The 27,544-nt window shown below is 36.4% G+C and overlaps 1 protein-coding gene across 1 annotated transcript in view; it reads right to left on the minus strand.

Moving 5' to 3' along the window:
* The window catches only part of cntn5 (contactin 5), a 342,737-nt gene that overhangs the window by 48,074 nt on the left and 267,119 nt on the right, over positions 1 to 27,544 (minus strand). The window contains exons 10-14 of the mRNA XM_081371769.1: positions 25,345 to 25,481; positions 22,872 to 23,001; positions 13,922 to 14,066; positions 1,783 to 1,910; positions 413 to 588 (exon numbers count right to left, since the gene is read on the minus strand). Coding sequence (XP_081227895.1) covers positions 413 to 588; positions 1,783 to 1,910; positions 13,922 to 14,066; positions 22,872 to 23,001; positions 25,345 to 25,481 — 716 coding nt within the window. The remainder of the gene's footprint in view (positions 1 to 412; positions 589 to 1,782; positions 1,911 to 13,921; positions 14,067 to 22,871; positions 23,002 to 25,344; positions 25,482 to 27,544) is intronic.

Below are 27,544 nucleotides of genomic sequence, written 5' to 3' on the forward strand. Positions count from 1 at the left end.
ACCCACTGAAATATCAGAAGAAAAAAAGGTTTATTATTAGATTTTTACATCTTTTTAATATTAGCTGCTCTGACCAAATCATGTCCATGCCAACAATTTACAAAATATTAATACTGACTGATACCAATAGGCCACACACCAATAATAACTGATATATTGCATAATCTTGCAACAATAACACAGTGTAAGTAATATTACTAGCCACAAAACACCAAACAGGTGTTAGTCAGTCACATTCGACATTACGTCGATACTGACGTAATGGGATCCAAGATTGGCCACCAACACGTCAGTATCGCCATAACGTCTCAGTTCCCTCCTTCAGGGAACAAGGGTTATATCAGTAACCGAGACGGTCACCTACAGCATCAGCACAAGTACACAGTGACACATCTGTGGTGAATCCGCTTACTGTTTGAATGTACTCAAAGTGACTGCCCTCCTGCTGGGTGTTGAGTGGTTGGGTGTTGAGCAGCCAGAGGAAGGACACGTCCAGCGAGGGGTCGTGAGTGACTTTACAGCTGAGCACCACACTCTCTCCCACCGTCACCTCCACCCGGATGGGGCTCAACTCCACCCTCATGGGCTCTGAAACATCAACGTCATTCTGTCATCAGAACAAAAGAACCATATGACATTGAAGAACATCGGCAGCAAACTCTGAACACAGCCACTAACACTAACACAGATGGATCTCTGCCTGTCATGATAACATAAAACTCTCCTGATATTAGAGTAACAATTACAGAAGAATAAAATAAAGCATATGTTGCTACATTTTGGAGCTTGGAAGGGTTCAGTTTGAGCAGATGTTTTATACCATCTTTAATTTTCTCGTCAGAGCTCATTTCCCAGTACATTCAACATCTGGCTCATATTCACGATCTCAAACATAGTCTCAAAACTATCATTTTAAACATCTTCAAAATCAATATTTTGATCTCTGACAGCTTCTTTATCATATCCACCATCAAGTGGCAGTGACACTATAATATTTGATTGCGTTCAGTACTTGCTCCACAGTAAATCGCTGAGCCATTTCAAGTTTTGCTGATGATACTTCCTATTCTTTTGTTTTCTGTCTGCGGTAAATATGAGTGAAACGTCACTTCATCATTGTGTACCGATCATTGTGACCTTGTGGAATAAAAGTAAATTGCACTTATTCAGTCATCAAAGATTCATTATTGTTGTGCAGAAAAAAATTATAATTACACTTAAAAACCTTGGGTCGTTAGCAACTACTATATAGTATACTATAACACTAATATAGTTATCATTACAATTATCATTCTTGGTGTGAGCAGGCCCTTACACCATTTACCATGGACAATGGAACTTTTTAGTCTGCAGAATTTCGCTAATGTGATCGCACCTTATACCTTTTACATTGTCTGTTATTTTTGAGAGCGATCTACCTCAGACTCACTGAACAGCCTTATAATAGGTTATGAAATAACGATTCTGACCATAACGTAACATTGTATCTCTAGGGTTTCCTTCAACAAATACTTCCACACGCCAACAGTGATAAAATCAAGACAATCTGTCCCATGCCTCCCAGTTATTATCTGCTTTCTTGGTAAAGAACAACCACCTCAATAATAGCTGTCCTAGGAGACAGTAGATGCTCTTGTGAGTAGATTCTTGAGCGAGCAAAACAAACATCTTCACGCCTGATAAGCTGAACTATTCTTCCATCCGGCTCAGTCAGACGCTCTGTTTGCTCTTGTGGTTAACCACGGGCTGAGGCTAGGCTGGGGGTTGATGAGGGTCTCTTACCTTTCACCAGAAGCACGGTCGTCAACTCTGCTGATCCAAACTGGTTTTCCGCACGGCACATGTAGCTTCCCTCATCCGAGCGGCTGGAGTTAATGATGCGGAGGGTGTTGTTCCGAAGCAGAATGATCCTGTTAAAAATGGAGAATTCATTTGCCAGAGGAAATATTTACCCACGTTTTTAAGGTGAAATAAACAAATAAGCCTAAAATAAGTGTAATGGTTACAAAAACTAATCAGCATGGAGCTAAAGTGAAAATATAACATTTATTTAAAAATATCTAATGAAATATACCAAAAGTACCATTGTATTACCAAATTTTTAACCCTCTGGGGTCCTTCGTTTAACAGTCACACTCAGGACCTTCGGGTCCAAATGGACCCGGAGGGCGGGATTAATATATATATATAAAAAATCATATTTTTTTTTTTTACTTGTTTTTTATAATATTTTTTCTTTTCTTTTTTGGTGTTTTGAGATAATTTTATGATTTTAATTAATATTTATGCAATAATTATGACCCATTTTTTCCCATTGAATATAATAGACATTTTTTATATATATATTTTTTTATTTTATTTTTATAAAAAAAAATGTGTGTGTGTGTGTGTGTTTTTTTTGTACTCTTGATGTTTTAGAGATTCTCCCCTTCACTGTTGAGTCCTTTTTTTCTGCATCCTGGCTGATTTGTAGATTGTATGCACAAAAAAATTCTGTGTTTTCATTTTTTGACAATTTCCCATTCATTTCCTATGGGGGTCATTTTTGACCAAAGAGCAGAAGTGTGACGTGCTTGGATCATGACCCCAATATTTTTTGTGTGTTCACATACCTAATACCATAAAAGTCACCAAGTTTCGGAACATTCCGATGAAGCTGTGATTTTTAAAAATTCAAAATAGATTTTTGTAATCTGAATTTATTAGTGTGTATGTGTATAAAAGTGTGTTTGTGTGTGTGTGTGTGTGTGTGGATGTGTCTGTTTTGCACTCTTGATGTTTTATAGATTAACCCCTTCACTGTTGTGTGCTTTTTTTCTGGATCGTGGCTGATTTGTAGATTGTACGCACAAAAAAACTCTGCATTTTCACATTTTTGCCAATTTCCCATTCATTTCCTATGGCGGGTCCATTTGGACCCGAAGGTCCTGAGTGTGACTATTTTTTTTACAACCACTTAGACTATTCAAATCCTGTCCCCAATTTTTTTGGGTGTTCATATACCAAGTACCAACAAAGTCACCAAATCTCGGACCATTCCGATGAAGCTATGATTTTTAACATTTTTTTATTTAAACGCTTCGGGTCCATTTGGACCCGAAGGACCCCAGAGGGTATGTGTATATATATATATATATATATATATATATATATATATATGTATGTGTATATATATATATATATATATATATATATATATATATATATATATATATATATATATATATATATATATATTTCACTTACTTATAGTATATTTATATCAAATCCACTTGTTTTTATATTTTTTTATATTTGTGCCTTAAGTATCATACTATACTTTTTTGGGCCATTGTATATCAACAAACCAAGGTAGCCTATTACCATAGATTTTAGTATTCTGAAGTTCTGAATGTAGTTGTAAATATGTCACAAGAAACACAAACATATAAAGATTATAAAAAAATAAAGTCTACAAAATGCTCAAGATTCTGGTTAATTAAAAAAGCAGACTCTTTGGCTGAACTAAAAATTAACTGATAAAACGTCACCCTACTTACACTTTATGCGCAAGTCTTGTCCTTCATTGTTATTTTAACATCTAGATTTAAAGATGGTGCTGTCAATAGAGTCATTTAAAATGTTAATTGCCTGATATTATCTGAGGATTAGTACGTTGATGGCTATCAAAAGACATTAGCCAATTAACTGTTCAAAGCAATGAAAGGGCAATTAATTATAACAATTAGAAGATGTAAAAGTTGGTGTTGGTAAGGACAGAAAGCCCTGATGATTAATATGCTTGACCAAGTATATGGCACGTCAAACGGTCTTAATCGGAATACTGTTAATTTGAGTGGAAGTCAAGATGAGATATACTCCTAATGACATTTCATTCTTTCAGAAACCAAGAGAGAGCAAGAAGGCAAATTCAATTTAACAGAGATAACGAGAGTCTTGCTTTTATCTTATCGCTTGCTCTCATTCACTGTTCTGAGAGAAGTTTCAGAGAGCACCTCTGTGCTGCCCTCATATAATGAATTAACTACAGACAAAGAGAGAAGTCATTTCTTGTCTGGGGTCCAGGGAAACACAGTGGAGAGATTTTTTTGTCAAAAAATGACTAAAAAGTCTCCCTCTAAAGAAACTACTTGAGAACTTCAGCACATGAGCAACAGTGTCTCGGCTTTATTATAGCCCTCAGAAAGCCATCACCTGAAGAGTCACAAAGTGAATGATCTAAAAAAAAAAGTCGTTATCATCTTTTTCCATCATCAAACTTTTACTTCAGGCCTTTTCATAAGAATCAACAACCTTTTTAGCTCTTTCCCCGCTATAGAGAATTTTCCGTCATTTATGAGACAAAGCTTCCCTACCATTTCTGTTGTTTAATCATCAACAATAAACAGCATATAACTGCTAAATGTTACCAAAGCCAGGATGAGCTATAGGGCTGTGCAAGCTTTGGGGGTGTTGATGGACACGATCAGCGTGCCTCCTTCACTTGTTCCGCCATGGGCTTGTTTCCATCAGAGTGTGCATGTCTCTTTTACTCAGCATACAGCGGTGTTGTGCATTTTAACCGACTGATTCTAAAAAAAAGATTCTTGAAATGCATTCTAAAAATCTGAATAATTCATAATAAATAATGGTAACACTTTATTACACAGTATCCTTGTTACATATGTTACATGTACTTACCATAGTAATAACAGTGAATTATGCATAATTAGATGCAACTAACCCTCAACCAAACCCTAATCCTACCTAACTCTATAGTAAGTACATGTAGTTGCTTAATATTACTCAGTACTTAAATATATAATTACACTAATTATTCACTGCATTTTGAAGGGCCCACATTAACAATATTGTGCATGTTTGTTATCGTGATACATTCTATTACGTATATCTGCGCATGTCTAAAATGTAAATGTCGGTGCATTGTAATTACATTAAAACTACTTGCATTTGAGTAGTTACATTGTTAACTTTACCCCTAAATGTAATTCAAACCTTAACCACAAAACAAACTCTAACCCCTAATCCTAACCCTAACCTACCCTTACTCCTAAACCCAACCATACCTCAAAATCATTAGCAATAAATGTGGGAATTTTCCTGAATAACATGCAGTTACACAGTAAATACAAAGTCCTGAGGGTATTTAATATTACTAAATAGTAGTTATGTAACAGTCTCATTCAGTTTTAGTTTTGTTTAATTCTGTTACCTGTTCTGCTTTGCCTGAGTGATGTTTGCTAGTTAGTTTCTTTAGTGAATGATTATGTTCACCTGTGTTCCGTTTAGTTACTTTGTTAACTGTATTTATAAAGCCCTTCGTTTCCTCAGTCTTTAATCCGGTCGTTTGCGTTTGTGTGGTAATGTTATATGAGTTTAATTAGGGCTGGGTATCGTTCAAAAAATTTCGATACCGATACCAATACCGATACCGATACCGATACCTTGATTCCGATACCGGTTCCTAAATGATACTTTTTTCGATACCAATTTTATGAAATCCATTTTAACAAGATTACATAACACATTACCTCAGAAAAACTTTGGTTTTATTTTTTCAGTTTGACTCATGCTCCCTAGCCAGTGCACAAAGGCACAAAAAAAGCACAAAGGAACAAAATATTCCTTATACATGTAGCCTACATAAGGAACAACATATTTTTTTTATAAAGAGCTCATGCTCACCAAAGTTGAATTTGTTTGATCAAAAATACAGTAAAACTTGTAATATTGTGAAATAGTATTACAATTTAAAATCTTATTTGAAAATATTTCAAAATGTAATTTATTCCTATGATGTCAAAGCTGAATTTTCAAAATCATTACTTCAGTGTCACATGATCCTTCAGACATATGAAAACAGTTTTTGGAAACTATGTTACATTTTTTCATGATTCTTTGATGAATCAAAATTTCAAAAGAACAGCATTTATTTGAAACAGGAATCTTTTCTAACATTACACATGTTTTAAGGTCATTTTTGATCACTTTAATTTACTGGAAAAAAATTCTGACCAACCAACACATTTTTGAACGGCAGTGTACATTCAGTAGGTCATTATTGCAATATAAACACTGTCAGAGTGATCAACAAGGTATCTCTTCATTTACCAGTCAAAGACAGAGCAACTTTCTGCTCTTATGTTTACTCCGTGCACTGTCAAGGGCTTCATCATATCTGTCGCGGTACCGGTCTTTGCAGCAATTATTTTACTGCAAATAGGCCTAGCCTACTGCATCGCGCGCTGTTGGCATCGAGCCTGGAGAAATGTAGCCACACTTTTGATCAACTTTTCCACATCTTTAGGGTATTGTGAGTGTGTGTACTGTGCTCGCGTCTCATTGAGTATGTGCGCAAGTTTGTGTGTGTGTGCTCGCGTCTCATATGAGAATGTGCGTGGACAGTTTGTGTGCGTGCGTGCGTCTCATATGAGTATGTGCGCAGAGAGTTCCGCGCGTCTCGTGTGTGTAGAGTTTGCGTGTATGTGCGTGAGCGACTTTAGGCGTGTCGTTGTGCATTTCATATGTATTTGTTTGAGCACTGACACTGACGAGTTAACCCCTTAGGTATCGAAATCTGGTACCGAAAAACAAGTCATTTTTCGATACTCGATATCGAGGCAATTCGGTCGGTACCTAAAAAGCATCGAACTCGGTACCCAGCCCTAAGTTTAATTCTTGTATTCTCTTGTGTGTTTCGAAGTAAAGACTTTGTTACTGAATTCCCTGCGTCATGCGATCATTGCCTTGAACGTGACAAATCAAGGCCACCTTAATTTAAAGTGTGACCACTTCCGATAACCAAGTGATTCGAAGAACAATAGTTTCCCCATCTATATTCTAGTATATTTTTTCCTCTGCTTTGATTGGCAGCTGTGTGACAATGAATATTTACAAAGCAATCATATTATTAAAATTCAATTTCTGCCTAAAACTAATAGTCTAGACAAAAGGGAGTAATTTTTTTCCCTATTAATTTGTCTCATGATGTTTGGCTTTCATATTTACAGCATTAAGCACTCTGATCCAGCAGACGCTGATGAGAATTGGCAGGCAGAAACTCACAAAGGCGTGACAAAGTGTAACCTGTACATGGAAAATTCATAAGGAGACATTGGCTAAGAGACATTCCTTCAAGTAGGAGAAATCGAGAACACGCATTCGACAAGGACGCCAGAAAGGACACAGAGCGAAGACCGGTGGGTATAAGCATGTAAATGAGCCTTTGTGACGAAGGTATAAAAATGAAACGTCCCCTTAGAGCCACCTAAAATATATTTTAGGCCACTCAATACAAAGATCTCACTCTCCTCAGGAGAAACATCTTTTAAAAATGCAGCAAGTGTGAAACATCCGAATGCTGTACAGAAACGGCTGGATAAACACGGAGGAAAATATCACGGAACATAATCACAGGCTTGTTTACAATGGACCGATTTTCCATTTCCCTGCCTATGGCTTCTTTGCCGGTATTAATGAAGGATTGGCCGCGGGGTTTTGAGAGTGGCTGCCCATACTTTCGAACTAATGGGATTAATACTTTTCATTTGGAATACAAAACCCTTGAACATTAGCGGAAATCCATGTTAATTACAAACCTTCATTAACTCCACACAGCTGTCAATGTCAGATAAACGCAGGGCAGCTTCGATCCCACCCCTGCTCCTCTCACGATTGAGCTTTTCTTTATCTAGAGACGTCTTCCTTGGATACAGCTAATGTCAGAAAATCCTTTTGCTAATGTCACCCGTGTCCAGTCAAATTCATTTCGCTCATTTCAACGACCATCTGACTGAAAATCCATTTTAACTACTGTTATAGTTGAAGTGGGAAAAGAATGTCTTCTTTATCATTCAACAATGCAGTGTGCTGGCAGAGTAATCCAAACAAGTAATACGATTCTCTCTTGAATCTTCTACGGTAAACTGTAGCTCACCCACCATTTCATTACATATCTTTTCATAACCTTGGTAGTGCTGATGTGATTATTTTAAATCTTATTACTTGTGGAGCTTCCCAAGCCAGAATCACTACTGTTTTTCTTTGAGGACTTGAAGAGACTATACACTTCAGCGCATAACTTATCGCACACAGTTTGTGCTGTAGTCATGAATGATATCTCAAACCGTGCAGCTTGTTGAGGTTTGTTATTACTTTCATAAGCAACCTGACTTATTTCAATCTAGAAGGATGAAAACAAGGGAGAAAATTGGAAGCAACTGAACTGAGCTGGACGATGACATCACGTTTTTTTTTCCCAGAGCGGCTACATGTATTAATGAACTAAATTAATAACTTTTTTACAACAAAAATGAAACAGCACTGAATTCCTTAAGCTGGACTGTTTTCTTCTGGAAACAAACTTTGTTGCATTATTTTCCACTTATCTCTGTAAAGATACTTACTAAAGAAACAATCTTTATTGTAAAAAAGCGCTATATAAATAAAGGTGACTTGACTTGACTTAAAGGTCTGTTCACGCCAACGACAATAACGTTTCAATAATCAATCTAATTCTATTAGAATAGGGACATTCACACCACAAGTATAATGCTAATGACACAAAAGTATATCGTACTGTATGAATCACTTTCAGAAGGCTTTTTCCCAGCTGATGAGTGATCAGAATATATATATATATATATATATATATATATATATATATATATATATATATATATATATATATATATATATAAAACTTAACTAATATTAAAAATGTTCATTACTCCATTAAGGTTCTATATAACATTCTTGGTTCTGTTATTTTTACAAGCCAAATAGCCTTAATCTGGTACTAATTAGAAGTATTTTTTCTAAATGACCCACCCTTCCAACAGCTTTTTTTATTTTTATTTTTTTAAATGAGAAGGCATCACTCAACATTTTCATTCTGTTGTTTTTATTTGATTTTGAAAAATGTAAAAAAAGAAGAAAAAAAAAGCTATTTAAAGGGTTAGTTCACCCAAAAATGACAATCCTGTCAGTAATTACTCACCCTCATGTTGTTCCAACCCCGTAAGACTTTCGTTCATCTTCGGAACACAAATTAAGATATTTTTGATTAAATCTGAGAGCTCGATCACTCCTCCATAGGCTTCTAAGACACTATAACTTGCTGGCCCAGAAAATGCATTAAAGAGATCGTTAATATTGTCCAAGTGACTCCAGTGGCTCAATCTTAAGTTTATAAAACAATGAGAATACTTTTTGTGCGCAAAAACAAAACAAAAATAACGACTTTATTCCACTATTTATTTCCTTCTCTCTGGGCCTCGAGTCTTTTCATGTAGTGTAACTGCGTAGCGCTTCTGTGTTATACGTCACACGTAGGCTCACTATTGGGCGACTCTGGTCATGTGTGATGCGTGTGACGTACAACACAGACGCGCTACGCTATTACACTACATGAAAAGACTTGAGGTCCAGAGAGAAGGAAATGAAAAGTGGAATAAAGTCGTTATTTTTGTTTGTTTTTGCGCACAAAAAGTATTCTCGTCGCTTTCTAAACTTAAAATTGAGCCACTGTAGTCACTGTAGTCACTTGGACTATATTAACGATGTCTTTAATACATTTTCTGGGCCAGCAAGTTATAATGTCTTAGAAGCCTATGGAGGAGTGATCCAGCTCTTAGATTTAATCAAAAATATCTTAATTTGTGTTCCGAAGATGAACGAAAGTCTTACAGGGTTGGAACAACATGAGGGTGAGTAATTACTGACAGAATTTTCATTTTTGGGTGAACTAACCCTTTAAGTTATAATTTTATATTGTAACCATCAAGTAAAAAGTTGCTTGATGGTTTTTACAGTTTGAATACATATGATAAATATAATACATACTGTACATATCATTATTATTAAAAAAAAAAAAAGTTTAAGATAAAAAGCACTTTATAAATGTCATGAATGATTAATTCATAAACATCAGGTTTTTTTTGTGTGTGGACATTTTACAAGCTTAACTAATAATGCCATGCCACAAATACTGCTTCCCTTCTTATGTTTTTCTAAAACATAATTATGCCAAACTGCATAATAAGGTTATCTTTTTATGAGTTTCATCCTCTTGTTTTCCCATCATTTAGTTTCAAGCAGACATTTTTCACTTCATATCAAAATAAATGTTTATTATACAAGAGGTGTATTCAACTTGTTGTATTTATGAATTGCATTTTTAATGTATTTATGCATAAATGAATAGATTTAAACAAAAACATTGGAATAATTACAGTCTCTCTTTCTGTAAAAAGGTTTTCATAGAAAACATTGCATCCCCAAAAAAGCAAAAAAGAAAGAACTATATCTGCCCTTGCTATGTCACAAAAAAAAGAAAATACAATAAATTGCTTGACTCTGACAAATATGCCACAAGATATATCAGATCACGCAAGCTCAAAGTCCATTCATCACCTTGTTACGTGAAGAACGGAGCATTCTTGGGCTGTTCACTTCTCCCATCTATCAGTAGTCACTGTGTATAAACAAACATCTATCACATGGCAGACAACATCATTTCAAATGTGATGCGCACCACTTTATGAACCATTCCAAACACACAGCGACTGACAAACCACACAGCTGACCTGAAGAACACTTTGTTCTGACTCTACCTCTTTTACTGCGTCATGTGGCTGCTGAAAGGGCTAACGGCATCTGAATGCTGGTTACACCATTACTTGTGAATTATTGATTTGAGAGAATGGAACAATGGCTTTGATAAGCAGCAGGAAGTGAGGAAGGGTGTCAAGGTGAGAGCTGGCTTTGTGCTGCGTGTGGACATTTTTAGCGTCGCTCTGAGGTCTGAGCCGAGGACCGTACGCACGTGCGGTTGTGCGTTATGACTGGTCTGGGGCTGTTGGGCTGCTGAAGCCATTTTGCAGGACAATTTGAAAAGAGCGCAAATCCCAGTGGCTATTTCTCAGAATAAATTGCCTGCTTTGCAACAGCACCACTGTCAGCAGAAAAGCCCGTAAATAATTTTGCAACGTCCACTTGCTCACCGAGCAAGGCCTGTGATAAATATGTGGTGAATTGGGGACTCGAGGTCTCGAATACCTGTTAGTAGAGGTGTGTTAAAAATGTATTTGTGTGTGTGTAGGGCATTTTTATTATTGTGTAAGGTTGTATATTATTCGGTTTCTCGTCAAATGCTTTGCAACTTTTTCGGTCTCTGTGACCTTGTTTTAACTCTAAAAGGAATGAATAGCTTAATGAAAGACAAAACAATGGATTAACCTGTAAAGCCTGATGTATGAAAAAGTCTTTATTTATTTGAAATTGAACAGTTTATCGAACCTTTAGATAAAAACTTTACAAAAGTTTGCATCTTAATTTTTTTTTGATTACCATATTTGAAACTTCCTATAGTGTGTTCATATAGTGTGATTTAAGATTATATGGGAAAAAAAACACACCTCAATTTTATCCAGAGAATCCATATATCCATATACTGTATAAAAAAAAGCTTCATTCCAAAATGTTCATCTTTAAATTTTACTAAATAAAATACATTCTTACATTAACTTTAGATTTCACAGCAAAAATACACCATAAGACCTGAAGTTTGACAGTTTTAGAATTATACTAAAATGCCCTTTCCTTGCTAAAAGAGTATAAGCATATCAATCAGACAAAAAAAAAAAAAAAGCAAAGTTTTGATCATGTTGATCATATCGTGGCCTTATAAACGTGTGTATCAAATATTATACTGTAGGCTTCATAGGGTTAAGAGCATTTGTGAATTTGCATCTTATTATGAAAATCAGAGTGATCATGTAAAGGTTACGAATTAGTACAAAATTATGCAATGCAAATGTCAGCAGTGACTTTGAACATGCATATGCGTTAGAAAGAGAACCTGGGGAAACTATAATAGGAATATGTTAAAACACTAAAATCTCTTCAGAGACACATGCTTCATAACTGTTTCGGGTTTCATTACAGTCTTGGCAGGAGTAAATTAGCACAAGTTCGGTGCCGGAGGCACATGGCATTCAAAGCAAGCAAGGTGTGAATTCACAGGATGACAACACTCTAAAGTATGTTAAGAGATAGACTATCAAATTTAAACATCTAAGACTGGTGGGTCACAGGTCTGTCCTGATAGGGTCATGGACTTAAGAGTAATAAGACACAAATTCAAAATAATAAAATTCAACTAACCATATAATGCATAGTTGAATGAAGAGTTTGTATAGTGTCATCATTTACATCGTGTTTCAACCATTTGTGTCCATACAATGAATGTCAATGGGTTTAAAACAATTTTTGACTTTGTATAGATAAAAAAAGGGAGATTTTCCTCAAAATATTTTCTTTTGTGTTTAGCCATACAGGTTTGGAACGACATGAGGGTGAGTAAATGATGACAGAATGTATAGCAAAATAAATATAGGATTTGTAAATATTTCTAAAGGTTTATCAACCTTTAAAAGGGAGGACATGTTTAATATCCAGTGTTTGTTATTCTTCTGCTGCATGTACAAAGTTTCCTATTTAGCTTATTTCATAAACCATCACAACCAGAGACACCATGAAAATTATATTCATATTATTAATTCTTTCAAATGAATAGGCCCTTGCGTCTAGACGTGACTATGGCAGAGAATCTCTGTTATTAAACATCAGCCCTTTCACGGACTTGTAGCCGACAGCGCTCAACGGGGGCTGATAATTTCAGATCTGTCACTCATGATGAGTGACACGTCTCCTCCATCAAGAGCTTGTACACATAGGCTTGCACTCATTTTCCTCGTGCTGATTTAAAATTATGCATAAATGAACCACTACAGCGGATGAGCTATCAGCCAACAGGGTGGGTCTACAATATAATGGCCAAAACAAGCTATATTTTAATTCTAATGAGGTTACATGTACAAGACCTTAACAGACAAATAAAGCATGTCATAAATAAACTGACTTAATTACAATTAACCCTGCAGTCTGTTCTAATGTGTGTTTTAAAATAACCATATAAAAATGGACAAAACACTTGAATCTCTTTAATGAGATAAGTGCCATAAGATTCAGCAAACAATTAAATACACAGAATATAAGATGGTAAATATTTAATTGACGAGTTGTCAATTCAATGTATAACCTAAGGTAGAACCTTACCACAATATTCAACACGTCGGACACAAAACAGTAACTGCAAATCTACATCCGCTGTATTCCAGTTGTTTCTGTGAATTGAAGCGATCCATTTGCTTTTATATTCTGTAGTTTTCGGAAGTATGTTAAAAGATAGTTTAGATTTTGTGTTGAATCTATTTGTACAGTCAATCTCAAAGCTCTTTCCAAGTTTAGATGTGTTTTTGTGTGACTAAACACCAATGCTGCCACTCAGTCTGTTTGCCACTCAGTGACTTCCACCTACTGTGACGTCACGTGCATATGCCCTCTATAGTAAGTTAAGAATTTTTTTTTTATTTTAAATAGATTTTTTTTTACAGAATGTAAATGTCTTTATTGATACTATTGATTAATTGAATGCATCCTTGATACATATCAGTATTCATTTCTTTAAAATGAATAAATATGACTGATCCCAAACTTTGGATATACACGATTAATAATAAGAAATCAACACGACATCAATCACAATGCAACCTTGCATAGCAAACTAGCCTAATTGCTCTGAGAGTGCAAACAAACCTGTCATCAAATCGCACCTCAGCAGAGCTGAACCCAGCGTGAGACCGGTAATCATTGGACAAGAACATTGATTAAAGCCCCTGTGCACACAGATTCATGTAAATGTATGCGTGTTTATGGGCATATTAATTGGAATCAATTATAAACACAGACCCTTAGGAGTGGACTACCACTGCTTCATCCCAGATCCTGATAATTATCTCACTTTCATGCAAAACATGAACAGTCACAGAAATGCGCTTCAGCTGGGAATCAGACTCACCTTCGGCTGGGCTGGACTCTCCTATCGTTCTTCCTCCAAGCGATTCTGGGTTTGGGTGAGGCACGTGGCCGGCACTCCAGGGACACGTCTTTCCCAACGGTCGCGATGAGCCGGACAGGGTTGGTGCTGAAGACGGGAGCTGATGCTGTTTTAAAATCAAACATATATCCACTTTAAAGGATTGCCATCAACTCTTATGACTTTCTTTCTTCCATCTAACACAAAAAGAGAAATTTTTATGAAGGTAAAGGTTATTATTTTCTATACAACATGAGGTGTATTGACCACTTTTAGGAGGCGTTTATACGACACAGTTTTCATCTAAGATCAGAAAACTTTTTATACTTTTTGGCCATTCAATTACACGACAATGGCGTTTTGGGGGCTTGAAAATGCAAACTTTGAAAAATCAGGTTTCAAAGTGCAAGTTTTTGAAAACGATACCATTAGCCTATTGTCGTGAATTTGTGAAAATGGTGACTGCATACACATGCGTATTACATGTTTAGTCTATAGTCACGTAGTTTCTTTACAAAGTGACATCGCCACCTACTGGCGATTTTTTTTGTCATTTCCATGGACCCGAGTGAAAGGGGATCATTTTGACAACAGTGACGTACATGAAAAACGCTTACGTTTTTAGTACATTGTTGTTGTGTAAACATAAACTTATTTTGCTATTCAGTTATCATTCATTTTCATTACATTTAAAAAAAAAATTGTTATGTTCCACAGAGGAAGAAATTCACAATGCTTTCAAAGAAAGATGATGTTGACTTTAATTACTTTAAGAAACCAAATAAAGCTTATAAACTACAATCTAATTTGTTCACACACTCGCTCAACAATGTAATTATGCTGGCACTGTTGAATTGCTAACTAATGACATGTGCATACTTTTGTAAATATTCATATGTAACATCATTTATCTTGTCTCTTTGTACAATTCGTGAAAGTACTGAGCCAACGATAGCAGTAAGAGATGAATAAATGAGTCCTTTTTTAATAAAATAAAATGTCTGTTTTAAGAGACTTTTGAGACTCTAAAGGGAGATACATGTTTCTGGAATGATTATAATGATGGCATTGCTGTCATTGTGTATGATGGGTTTATAATTAGTAGCTTTATTATAATGCGTGTCGTCTACCAGAAGTAAAACATTTCCAGGCTAAACGATAAAAAATAATTCAGCCCTCGACAAGCGCATTTGAAGATAATTACTGTTAAATGTTTAATCTGTCTGTGGGGAGTTTCTCGCCAAGCTGACACAAACGAGTAGAATTAGTAGATAAAAAGTGCACTTTTTCTTTTTTTTAAATAAGACAAAACAAGTAAAATTTGAAACACTCAAATACTCTCAAACTTCTTTTTAACCTATGGACTAAATATTTAATAAATAAAATAACGGGCCGAGGTGATGTTTGAAATGTCGTAATTTGGAGTGATGTGCACATGAATGACTACGAAACTTCATTGTTTTGTCAGGAAGTAAAAAAGGAAACAGAAATGTCCATTGTCCATTTTATTCAGACCAAAACAACATATGCTTGTGGTCATGTGTTTACATACAGTACACCTTGCACTAAGCTATTTCACATAACAGATGTTGACATATAGCCTAGTCCACAAGACAAAAATATGAACTGAATTTACAGAAAAGAATAATACTGTTGTTACCTGGATGATCTTTATGATAGTTGTTCATGAGTCCCTTGTTTGTCCTTAGTTAAACTGCCAACTGTTCTCCACTGTTCGTTTTTCCAGCATCTTCTGCATATTTGAACTCCTTCCATATTTCACAACTGAGGGACTCATGCACAACTATTACAAAAGGTAAAACATTCACTGTTGCTAAAGAAGGCTTTTTTTAATTTATTTAGTACTGCCTTTCAGAAGCTATATAAGTTATTTACATGCTTTCCAGAAGATTATTTATTTATTTAATGACATTTCTGACATGACTTTTCTTGTTTGCGGGGGCACAACCAAGTCTGTGGAGGGGAAAAAAAATGTCCTGCTAATTAAGCAGTTTCATTCTGAAATATGTCACTTTACGTTACACGATGTCTTTGTAGAGTCCTGCAGTGATTATGTATTTTTGTAGGCCAACCTGGAAGTTAACATCACCTGGATCTCTCGATAAAAAACAATTACGATTTTCCCATTGGCTTTTGGATTCTTGCAGAAAATAAGCTTGTGACCAACACAAGTTTATGATTTGTTCCTCATGATAGTCTTCACTATACATTTTGATGACTAAACACAATCAGCAGATGTAAAAAGCTAACAACACCACAGTTGCATGTCTAACATCAGCAACATTAAGCTCTTTCAGTCTTTATTTAAAGAAAAAAAAAAATTCACACAAGTTAGAGTTTGCAACAGTGCGATTTTTAAACACACTGAGGCTGTAAAGGCGGAATATTGAGTAGATGAGTTTAACCGTTCGGTGTGATGACATTTCAAAGAGGCCATATTATGCCCTTTTACAAAGTTTTGATTTTGTTTTCGGGGCTCTATAAGAATAGTTTTTCATGCTTGAATGTTTAAAAAACACATTGTTTTTCACATATTTTACATTGTTGCAGCTCCTCTCTTCCCAGTCTGTCTGTAACGCTCTGTTTATTTCCAGTCTCTATGAAGCCCCTCCTTCTGTGCTCTGATTGGTCAGCTGGACCATTGTGCTGTGATTGGTCAACCGCTTCAATCATGTTTCGGAAATGTCACAGCCCTTACCATAACCGCGAATTTCAGCTTCTGAACTGTGTAAACACCCGCACGTCAGTTTTGGCTCATGAATTCAAGCCCGAGTCAGATGTAGAATGTAGAAATGTAAAAGAACAAGCAGATCGACCAGAACCACCTTTGCAAGCACGACTTGCACAATGTTTAATTTTTTCAATTCTCTTATACATTTCAAAAACTTTGGGGTTAAACTGTTCAGGAACTGTGTTAAAAATAGGGATAGTTTACCCAAAAATGAAAATTATCCAAGGATTTACTCACTTTCAAGCCATCCTAGGTGTATATGACTTTCTCCTTACAGACGAACTCATTCGGAGTTATATTTAAAATGTCCTTGCTCTTCCAAGCTTTATAATGGCAGTGAATAGCACTCCTGAAGTCCATCAAAGTGCACCCATCCATCATAAAAGATATCCAGGGGGTTAATAAAGGCCTTCTGAAGCGAAGCATTTTTTTTTTTTGTAAGAAAAATATCCATATTTAAATCTTTAAAGCTTCCGGCAGACTGCCTGCGCAAATCGACTTACGCCAAAAGAGAAACTTCTGACATGACGCATGAGGCATTGACGAACGTGGAAGTGCAGAGGATAGACCACGAGAGGCGTCTAAGCTTACGATACTCCTACATCCTACATCGCGTCAGAAGTTACTCTTTTGGCGCAAGTCGACTTGTGTAGGCCGTTTGCCGGAAGCTAGTTATTTTAGTTTAAAGTTTAAATGTGGATATTTTTCTAACAAAAACCTATTGCTTCGCTTCAGAAAATCTTTATTAACCCCCTGGAGTCATATGGTTACTTTTATGATGGATGAATGCACTTTTTTGGACTTCAGGAGCACCATTAACTACCATTACAGAGCATTTTTCATATATAACTCTGATTGTGTTTGGCTCAAAGAAGAATGTCATATACACCTAGGATGGCTTGTGGGTAAATCATGGGATAATTTTCGCTTTTGTGTGAACTATCCCTTTAACCACTGTTTCCTAAGTTCGTCTGACTTAGGAAGGGCGAGAAAAAAAAAAAGAGTTAGGGGTTTAAATTCAGTGTGGAAAAAAAAGTGCTCTTAGACATGATGACAACACACTACTAACGTAACTCAACCAGGCCTCAATCTTTTTTCTTTTTTTTTTTGTTTGCGTATGCCTTGGGTGGGAATTATTTAAATGAGGAATATAGTGACGTGTACACTCCCTTAAGAGAACTCAAGACTATAATCAAGGTGTTTCTGGGAGTTCAGGCTTACCGATATAACTTCCTTTGGAGTAGACTTTGTGCTTTGTATCTTTGCAAACATTGTTCATGCTCAAACAGCAACATTACACACAAAAGAAAGTTAAAAATGTAAAAGAGCCTAATAGGTCTTCTTTAATGTCCCCAGCATCCTCTGTAGTTCCATTTACACACTTGTTAACAACCACATTTTTCTAGACAACTAAAAGCTTTAAAAAAAAAAACACAACGGGGTTTTACTGATGTATTTTATGAAAATATATCGTGCTTGTGTTACAACAGACCTTATTTAAGGCATTTAACTAAAAACCATTCAAAAAACCCATTGACTTCAGGATAATGGAGCCGAAAGTGGTACAATGCTAACTAATTTCTGGGTTTTGTCCAACAAAAACACTTCATATCTGCAGCACTATATTCCATGCCCAATCTTAGAGACGTTCATTCCTGTATACTGATGTTCATGTTTGAAGAGACTGCATTAGAGGCCTGAGCTTTTCAAGGACATGTACTCCAGTAGCTGGGGAGGACATAGTGTGATGGTATAGTGAGCAGAGCTAAACACATATGGGCTAAAAGTGATGATGTCTGCAGTGCTGCTGGAGCCTTCTGGGGCTTGTACCTACATGCTGACAGGCCTCGTCAGGAGTGTTTAGTCAAAGGTTGCACCATGTTTTTTACGGGTGACATTAGAAAAGATGACATTTTTAATCTCTGGAATTGCCAAAGGGCCCCACAATCCACCACCCTCCTAACATGCTGAGAGAGTCAGGACCAATGAATGACTTTTTTTAAGCTTGGAGTGGGGGACATTCACGTCTTTGTGGAAACAAATATGTGTGTGCTTACTTTGTGTGTGACATACAACATTTAAGGGAGTATTATGGCCCTATTATACACTCGGTGCAATGTGGCACAAGGCACGACACAAGTGTTTTTTGCTAGTTTCAGCCTGACGCATTTATCATTTTCACTTCCTGCGCCATGCTGTTTAAATAGCAAATGCATTCGCGCATATTTGTGCGCCCATGGGCGTGCTGGTCTGAAAACGAGGTGTGTTCAGGAGACTGCGTTCACTAGACTGCACCATTGGCCAACAAAAACCTGGTCTAAAATCAATGGCGCAGTCTATTTCATTTGCCTCAAAATGGTCGGCCCTTAGTGTATGATTTTTAAGTAGCAGTTTTGACATGCGTCTCTCATTGTGAATACTAAGAGATCTTTTGTACTCAACGACCCACTGCCGGTTCACTCTGGGCCCACTCCACTGACCTCGAGGGTACGAGCAGCATGGCAATGGCACACATGCGCATATGCCGGCACCCGAGGCAGCTCAGCTCAGAATGAAGGCTGCTGTTAGCCATGTAATATGTCACTGCAATATGTGCTCACATTTATAACAGAAAATAGACTAAGTCATGGACGACAGCTCTCCCCATAGGCGCTGAGTAACTGGAGGATTTGTCACAAATACATCCAAAAAAAGCATTCCTTCTGACTGTCACTTCAGAGAGCTAAACAAGCACATTTCAGCTGGAGGGAAATGGACCAGTGAGGGGGAATATTCAGGGAGTCACAGTCTCTCTGAAAATTGCATGTTATGAGTCTAGCATTTAATATTGTTCATTCTTTTCTTTTACCAATTGTGCCCATGTGGCAATGATACCAGAGATGCCTGTGACAATTATATATATTTAACCCATGGTTTTTTTTCTGTATGTTTAACATTTGAATCGAAATATAGTGCGTGCTACACATTTCTCCTACATTCATCGGGATTCAACAATGAATTAAACATGAATATATTTCGCTTTTTCTCTTACATTGAGTCATTAGGCTTCAACAATGAATTGGACATGAATGCTGTCAAAAAAAAAAAAAAAAAAAAAAAAAAAGAGTCATTTGTTTGTGTTCGACTTGAATTAGAATGATGAGAGACAAACAAAAGCATATAATGAGGAACATAAATGATAATGACCCCCAGGAAAGTGACGAAAAGACAACCACACACATCTTGGAGTGTGTGGGACAATCAAAGCTGACAGGGAGAAAATGAGGATGTCTCCAGTAAACACGCAATCCCAGTTTGCATCTCTCCTTTGTTTTGTCCCGGGCATCCAGACACCGAGAGTGCTGGCATTTTCATAAATGACTCTAACATTTCTTGTTCTGATTACACCGAGACTGACAAACAAGCTAAAAACCGATCCAACATAACTTTTTTCCCTCTTCAACCCCATTCTTTTTCTCTCTTTTCATCTTGCCTGTCTTCTTCTGCCAGACTGCAAGGCTGTTTGTGACAGCTTTGTCTGTGTAGTCTTCAGTTTAGCCGATCCTTGAGGACACCTAACTCAATATCACCGGTTTCTTTCTTCTTCAGATGTGCTGCTAGCAGACTTTTCAATCCCTGAAACAGACTTTTTCAGTTCAAAGAAAGGAGCAATTGATTGCTTCCTGGCCTTGTTTTGTCTTCGATATCATTCTGCAATGACTTCAGGATTATTCATTGTGTGTGATTGAAAGCAGCCTGTCAAAAGCTTGCCTGCTCAACGCTCACAGAGAGAAAGAGAGAGACAAGCTTTACCTGTGGGGTTAAATGGCCTTTTCAACATTGTTCACCCAGACTAAATTCTCTTCAATATATCCATTACTTTTCCTGCATCTACTTTTATCTGCCTTCACCGTGTGCGTGCCACTTTTCATAATTAGGAGACAAGTAATACAATTTAAAAATATCTGTTAGTATAATGGTACTAGCCTTAATATCTTGAAGGTGTCAGAGGTTAGTTCTTGTGATTCTGTTTCTTGTGTTTCCTTCCTGTGTAGTTCTTGATTAACCCTTGGTAGTTGCTATGTATATATAGCCCTGAGTTTCAGTTATCCCTTGTCAGTTCACGTCTTTGTTTAATGTGTGGATTAGCATTTACACTCCTGTGATTCGCCTGCGTGTTGTTTTATTAAAGACTGTTTATACAGATTGCCTTCTTCACGCATGTTGCTTATCACTACTATATGTGACAGAAGGAATAATCAACAGGGATGCAAATGCATCAAGGGTGAAAAAAAGCGATGAAGATTTGAACCCCTAGGGGGTTTGAGAGTATATATGTACATACATACACGTTCAAAAGTTTGGGGTCAGTAAGAATTTTTTATGTTTTTAAAAGAAGTATCTTCTGCTCACCAAGGCTGCATTTATTTGATAAAAAAACAATAAAAAAACTGACTGCTTTCTATTTTAATATATTTTAAACTGTAATTTATTCGTGTGATCAAAGCTGAACTTTCAGCATCATTACTCCAGTCACATGATCCTTCAGAAATCATTCTAATATGATGATTTGATGCTCAAGAAACATTCATTATTATTATCAATGTTAAAAACAGTTGTGTACAATTTTTTTTCAAAATTCTTTGATAAATAGAAAGTTCAAAAGAACAGCATTTATTTAAAATAGAATATTTTCTAACATAATAAATGTCTTTACTGTAACTTTTGATCAGTTTAACTCATCCTTGATGAATAAAAGTATTGATTTATTTTATTTCTTTCCCCCAAAAATAAAATTAAAATTCTTACTGACCCCAAACTTTTGAACGGTAGTGTTTAATGTTACAAAAGCTTTAGATTTCAGATAAATGCTGTTCTTGTGAACTTTCTATTCATCATAGCATCATGAAATAAAAATGTAAATAACTGTTTTCAACATTGATAATAATCATAAATGTTTGTTGAGCATCAAATCATCATATTCGACTGATTTCTGAAGGATCATGTGACACTGAAGACTGGAGTAATGATGCTGAAAATTCAGCTTTGATCACAGGAATAAATTACACTTGACTGTATATTCACATAGAAAACAGCTGTTTTAAATTGGAATAATATTTCACAATATTACTGTTTTTGTTTGTATTTTTAATCAAATAAATCCAGCCTTGGTGAGCAGAAGATACTTCTTTTAAAAACATTAAAAATCTTACTGACCCCAAACTTTTGAACAGTAGTGTACATACATACACATATATATGTAACCAAGGCCTTGTTGGTGGGAAAATAGTAATAATAATAATAAACAATCATATCATTTCCCATTTTCATTCAGTTAAGATAAAAACAAGCCTGCTCTACTGCATGTTATTTCCCATTGAATACTCTAGTTGTGTCCCAAATTACAGACTAAATACTATGCACTTATACTATGCACTCGACCGTCTAGTGTTTGAATTTTATATGGATATTTGTCATCGGACATGGGAGTCTAATACTGTGGAAGCTTACAGAATAATAAAAAAAAAAAGACAGACTTTTTCTCTCACAATTCTGACGTACTTTTCTCACAATTGCGAGTTTACATCTCATGACTTTTTATCTCAGAATTGCCTGATATAAAGTCGCAATTGCGTATAATATAAAGTCAGAATTGTGAGATATAAACCCGCAATTCTAAGGAAAAAAGTCAATATTTGTTTCCTTAGAATTGGACTTTATGATTTGCAATTGCAAGTTTATATTTCACAATTCTAAAAAAAATGTGTCAGAATTGAGAGATATAAACTCAAAATTGCAAGAAAAATAATCAGAATTGTGAGTTTATATCATGCAATTCTGACTTTATATCTCACAATTGTGAGAAATAAAGTCAGAATTGCAAGATGTAAACTAGCAATTGAGAGATAAAAAGTCGCAATTATCTCTTAAAATGTTTTATTCTGTGGCAGAAATAAGCTTCCATATAATACCCCTCCCCCTTCGCTGCGTAATTAATGTGTAAGGGAAGCTGTGAGAGCATGATATATACAACATTCCACATGCTTTGTCAGTTAATTAAGTGCATCGTGTATTTTTTTCTTTCTGGAATTTTCATCGTAAATACCACTCACGCTAAAAATGGCATAGAATAGTGCATAAGTACACAACTCAGTTTTAAGCTGAAATAGTGAGATGCTAGAAATATTTATAAACAATTACCCAGTATTTTCAGCTCTGCGCTGGAGTAGATGCCTCCATACTTGTTCTCGGCGATGCACTGGTACATTCCTGAATCAGCCTGCTGTAGTCTGTGAATGATAAGCTCCCCATTCACCATTTCCACTCTGCTCTGTGGAGAGACGAGAATCGCTTTAGAACCATGTGTTCACCTGCCAGGCTGCTCCTCAAAGCACACTTAATGTAAATTACACATCTGCCAAAGTGACTCCAGCATGAGAACTTTATAAGTCACTAGTGATTTGTCATTATAGTACCACTTATTGATATAATGCATTAAACAACAGTTAGTTCTGGTTCTCAAATCTGATCGAGCAGCATTGCAAGAGTGCTATTATAACAGTCCAAAAGCTCTGGGATATTTCACAGTTTGTATTACTTGTCTGTGTTCACAACATTCCAGATCGGAGTATGTGAGCGGTGCGGAGTGGATACAGAGCTAAGTTGTGTGATTTTGAGTGAGGACCATTTAAAAAATAAATAAATGTTTGAGCGTTTACCTATTGACGGTCAAAAGTTTGAAATAATTAAGAATTTTTTATGTTTTTAAAAGAAATCTCTACTGCTCACCAATTTATTTGATAAAAAAAAAAACACTGAAAAAACGTTAATATTGTTAAATATTATTACATTTTAAAATAACTGTTTTCTATTTTAATATATCTTAAAATGTAATGTATTCCTGTGATGGCAAAGCTGAATTTTTACCAGCCGTAACTTCAGTCTTCAGTGTCACACGATATTTCAGAAATCATTCTAATGTATTGATTTAGTGCTCAGTTATTATCAGCTATTATTGGTGCTAAATTATTAATTAAAAATTATTAATCACTTCTTGTTGTTAATGCATTCTTGTTGAATAAAAATACACTCACCTAAAGGATTATTAGGAACACCTGTTCAATTTCTCATTAATGCAATTATCTAATCAACCAATCACATGGCAGTTGCTTCAATGCATTTAGGGGTGTGGTCCTGGTCAAGACAATCCCCTGAACTCCAAACTGAATGTCAGAATGGGAAAGAAAGGTGATTTAAGCAATTTTGAGCGTGACATGGTTGTTGGTGCCAGACGGGCCGGTCTGAGTATTTCACAATCTGCTCAGCTACTGGGATTTTCACGCACAACCATTTCTAGGGTTTACAAAGAATGGTGTGAAAAGGGAAAAACATCCAGTATGCGGCAGTCCTGTGGGCGAAAATGCCTTGTTGATGCTAGAGGTCAGAGGAGAATGGGCCGACTGATTCAAGCTGATAGAAGAGCAACTTTGACTGAAATAACCACTCGTTACAACCGAGGTATGCAGCAAAGCATTTGTGAAGCCACAACACGCACAACCTTGAGGCGGATGGGCTACAACAGCAGAAGACCCCACCGGGTACCACTCATCTCCACTACAAGTAGGAAAAAGAGGCTACAATTTGCACGAGCTCACCAAAATTGGACAGTTGAAGACTGGAAAAATGTTGCCTGGTCTGATGAGTCTCGATTTCTGTTGAGACATTCAGATGGTAGAGTCAGAATTTGGCGTAAACAGAATGAGAACATGGATCCATCATGCCTTGTTACCACTGTGCAGGCTGGTGGTGGTGGTGTAATGGTGTGGGGGGCGTTTTCTTGGCACACTTTAGGCCCCTTAGTGCCAATTGGGCATCGTTTAAATGCCACGGCCTACCTGAGCATTGTTTCTGACCATGTCCATCCCTTTATGACCACCATGTACCCGTCCTCTGATGGCTACTTCCAGCAGGATAATGCACCATGTCACAAAGCTCGAATCATTTCAAATTGGTTTCTTGAACATGACAATGAGTTCACTGTACTAAAATGGCCCCCACAGTCACCAGATCTCAACCCAATAGAACATCTTTGGGAAGTGGTGGAACGGGAGCTTCGTGCCCTGGATGTGCATCCCACAAATCTCCATCAACTGCAAGATGCTATCCTATCAATATGGGCCAACATTTCTAAAGAATGCTTTCAGCAACTTGTTGAATCAATGCCACGCAGAATTAAGGCAGTTCTGAAGGCGAAAGGGGGTCAAACACAGTATTAGTATGGTGTTCCTAATAATCCTTTAGGTGAGTGTATAATCATTTATAATAATATAAATATTTAATTTATTTAAATATATTAAAATAGATTTAGATTTTTTTTTTATCAAATAAATGCAGCATTGGTGAGCAGAAGAGACTTCTTTCTAAAACATTAAAAAATATTTTTCAGAACTTTTGACCAGTACATATAAAGCAAGAGTGTATGTAAATATGTTGAATGGTACCACATGCTAACTTGGCCAAGCATTTGTGAGTGCTTGTGTAGGTATGTTTCTAGCCTTGAGCAAAAGTTTCCATTTGAGAAACAATTGAAAAATTAAACAGTTCTCAGAGATTTCTCTTTCCTATGAGCTCTCTCTCTTTCTCTCTCTCTCTCTCTCTCTGTGTGTGTGTATACCTGCGTGCTGAGTGGTTCTCCGTTGCGCAGCCAGCGATACGTGGGCCTGGGTTTTCCTGTGGCTCGACACTCCCAGTGGAGCTGCTCTCCGCTGTCCAGTTGAGTGTCATTTATCATGCTGATCCACTGCGGCTGAGCTGTGCCAGGAACATGGAGAAGACGAGGAACATTTGCAAGATCAGGGCTTAACAATAAGCATTTTTTCCCCTTCAGATTTGTACTTGCCATGTTGAAATTTTCAACACTGATGTTTAACAAAAAAACAAAACAAAACAAATAATCCATTTTAACTTGCTTTTATTGGCGTGGACAATTATAGACAGTCGCTTAAGTTGGCTACATTTTATTGGCGCACGCACACCCTTTCTTGGCTCATATTATGTTGATCCTGGAACAACATTCCTGCCCAAACATTTTGTTCTATATAAATGATAGGTGAATAACACTGATGTTGAAGCAACTAATCCTGGATGTAAGGCTAAACTTGACATAAACTGTTAACTTGTCCTTTAAATCTGATTGGTTGATTTGAATGTTGTTCCAGGATCAACAAAGTTGTTGATCCAGGAACATGTTGTGTGTGATATCAAGGTCACCATACAACACAATGTGCATTTTACCGTTTTACGTCACCGTTGTACCGTTTTCATGGCATCGTACCCATTTTCTGTTCCACCCGCCCTTCTCATTGAAGCTTTTCTTTTTTCTGAGCTTTTCTCTGTACTTTAGAACTAAAGAACTGTGCCTAAACAGAACATCTCTTTACCTGCTAGAAACCAATACAGATACCTAAATCACAACATACAATGCTCCCAGACTGCTAAAATGCAATGATTGATATTACAGTTGTGAATTGACTTTTATGTTTAATAAAAAAACAAACAAACAAAAAAAAAACAGTCCTGACATCAAACTGTTGCTCCAACTGTTCCTACACTATACAACTTTGTTAACATAAAGCCCAGCTGCAGTTTGTAGATAGCCTGGGTCGCATTGTCCTTTTGAAAATGAATATGTATGAAAGGAACAGTGGGGAGTGTTTTCATTAGGAATGATGAGCAGCAAAGTTCTAAGAGCAGTGGACCTTTAGTACCCAGCATGCACAGGAAAGGCTTTACATTTCATCTGAGCAAAAATAAACTACCAGTCAAAAGTTTGACCACACTTTACTCATTCCTTATTTTCAGTGATTTAGAATAATAATAGTCATTAAAACCATGAAACCACACACATGGAAGTATATTAATTATTTATTGAACAAATCCCTAATTCTAAGTGATTATTTTTAGAGCAAAATGTAACAATATTTTGGGTTATACTATTAACATGAATGATACTGTACCTCAAATCAAGTTGCTTTTTAAAAAGATATGCATTATTACTTTTTGGAAGCAATCAGACTTAAAGGTAGGGTAGGTAATTTAAATTTTAAAAGTTAAATGTATTTTCTTTTGTTATTGGATTAGGTTATTAATTCTCTCCTCTTTTCCTTTTTTTAATATTGTTTTGTTTGTTATTTTGGGACACCCTGAAGAGATGCTCTTTATTTCACTTGTTATTCTTTAAAGGTGCTCTAAGCGATGCCACGCGTTTTTTAGGCCAATACATTTTTTGTCACATACAGCAAACATCTCCTCACTATCCGCTAGCTGCCTGTCCCCTGAACACACTGTAAAAAAATGCGGTCTCTGTAGACAGCCCAGGCTCCACAAACGGCAACAAAAACAAACTGGGCTCACCCGAACCATGAAACACAACAAACAGTGTTCCAGCCAATCACTGGTAAGAAGTATTTGAGGGTGGGGTTTGGGGGGGTTAGTGCGCGTACACATGAAGGGTGTGTGGAGGAGAGAGAAGCATGAAGAGGGAAGTTTGAATTATGGCCGACACACGACCAAAGAGACAATGTTCTGATGAACAAATTGCAAAGAAGAGGGACAAAGAAGGATAAGGAACGTACGAAGTACCGAATTTACATCGAAAAAACCTTCGAAAGGTGACGAGAACTCCGCCGGCAGAAGGGCTTCCAATCTGACATTCAGTTGCTCTGTTTTTGCAGAACAGGTAAATCCATTTTTCTTTCTAAACTGACATTCATGTTCGCTAAACCAACACAAGGATGTAATTAGCTAGAACTATGCAGTCAGCGTTAACTTTGGTGAATACAACATGTATGTTTCTAGCAGCGACCAATCTCTAT

Source organism: Scardinius erythrophthalmus (genome assembly GCF_964197995.2).
Source record: "Scardinius erythrophthalmus genome assembly, chromosome: 8".
Taxonomy (NCBI): domain Eukaryota; kingdom Metazoa; phylum Chordata; class Actinopteri; order Cypriniformes; family Leuciscidae; genus Scardinius; species Scardinius erythrophthalmus.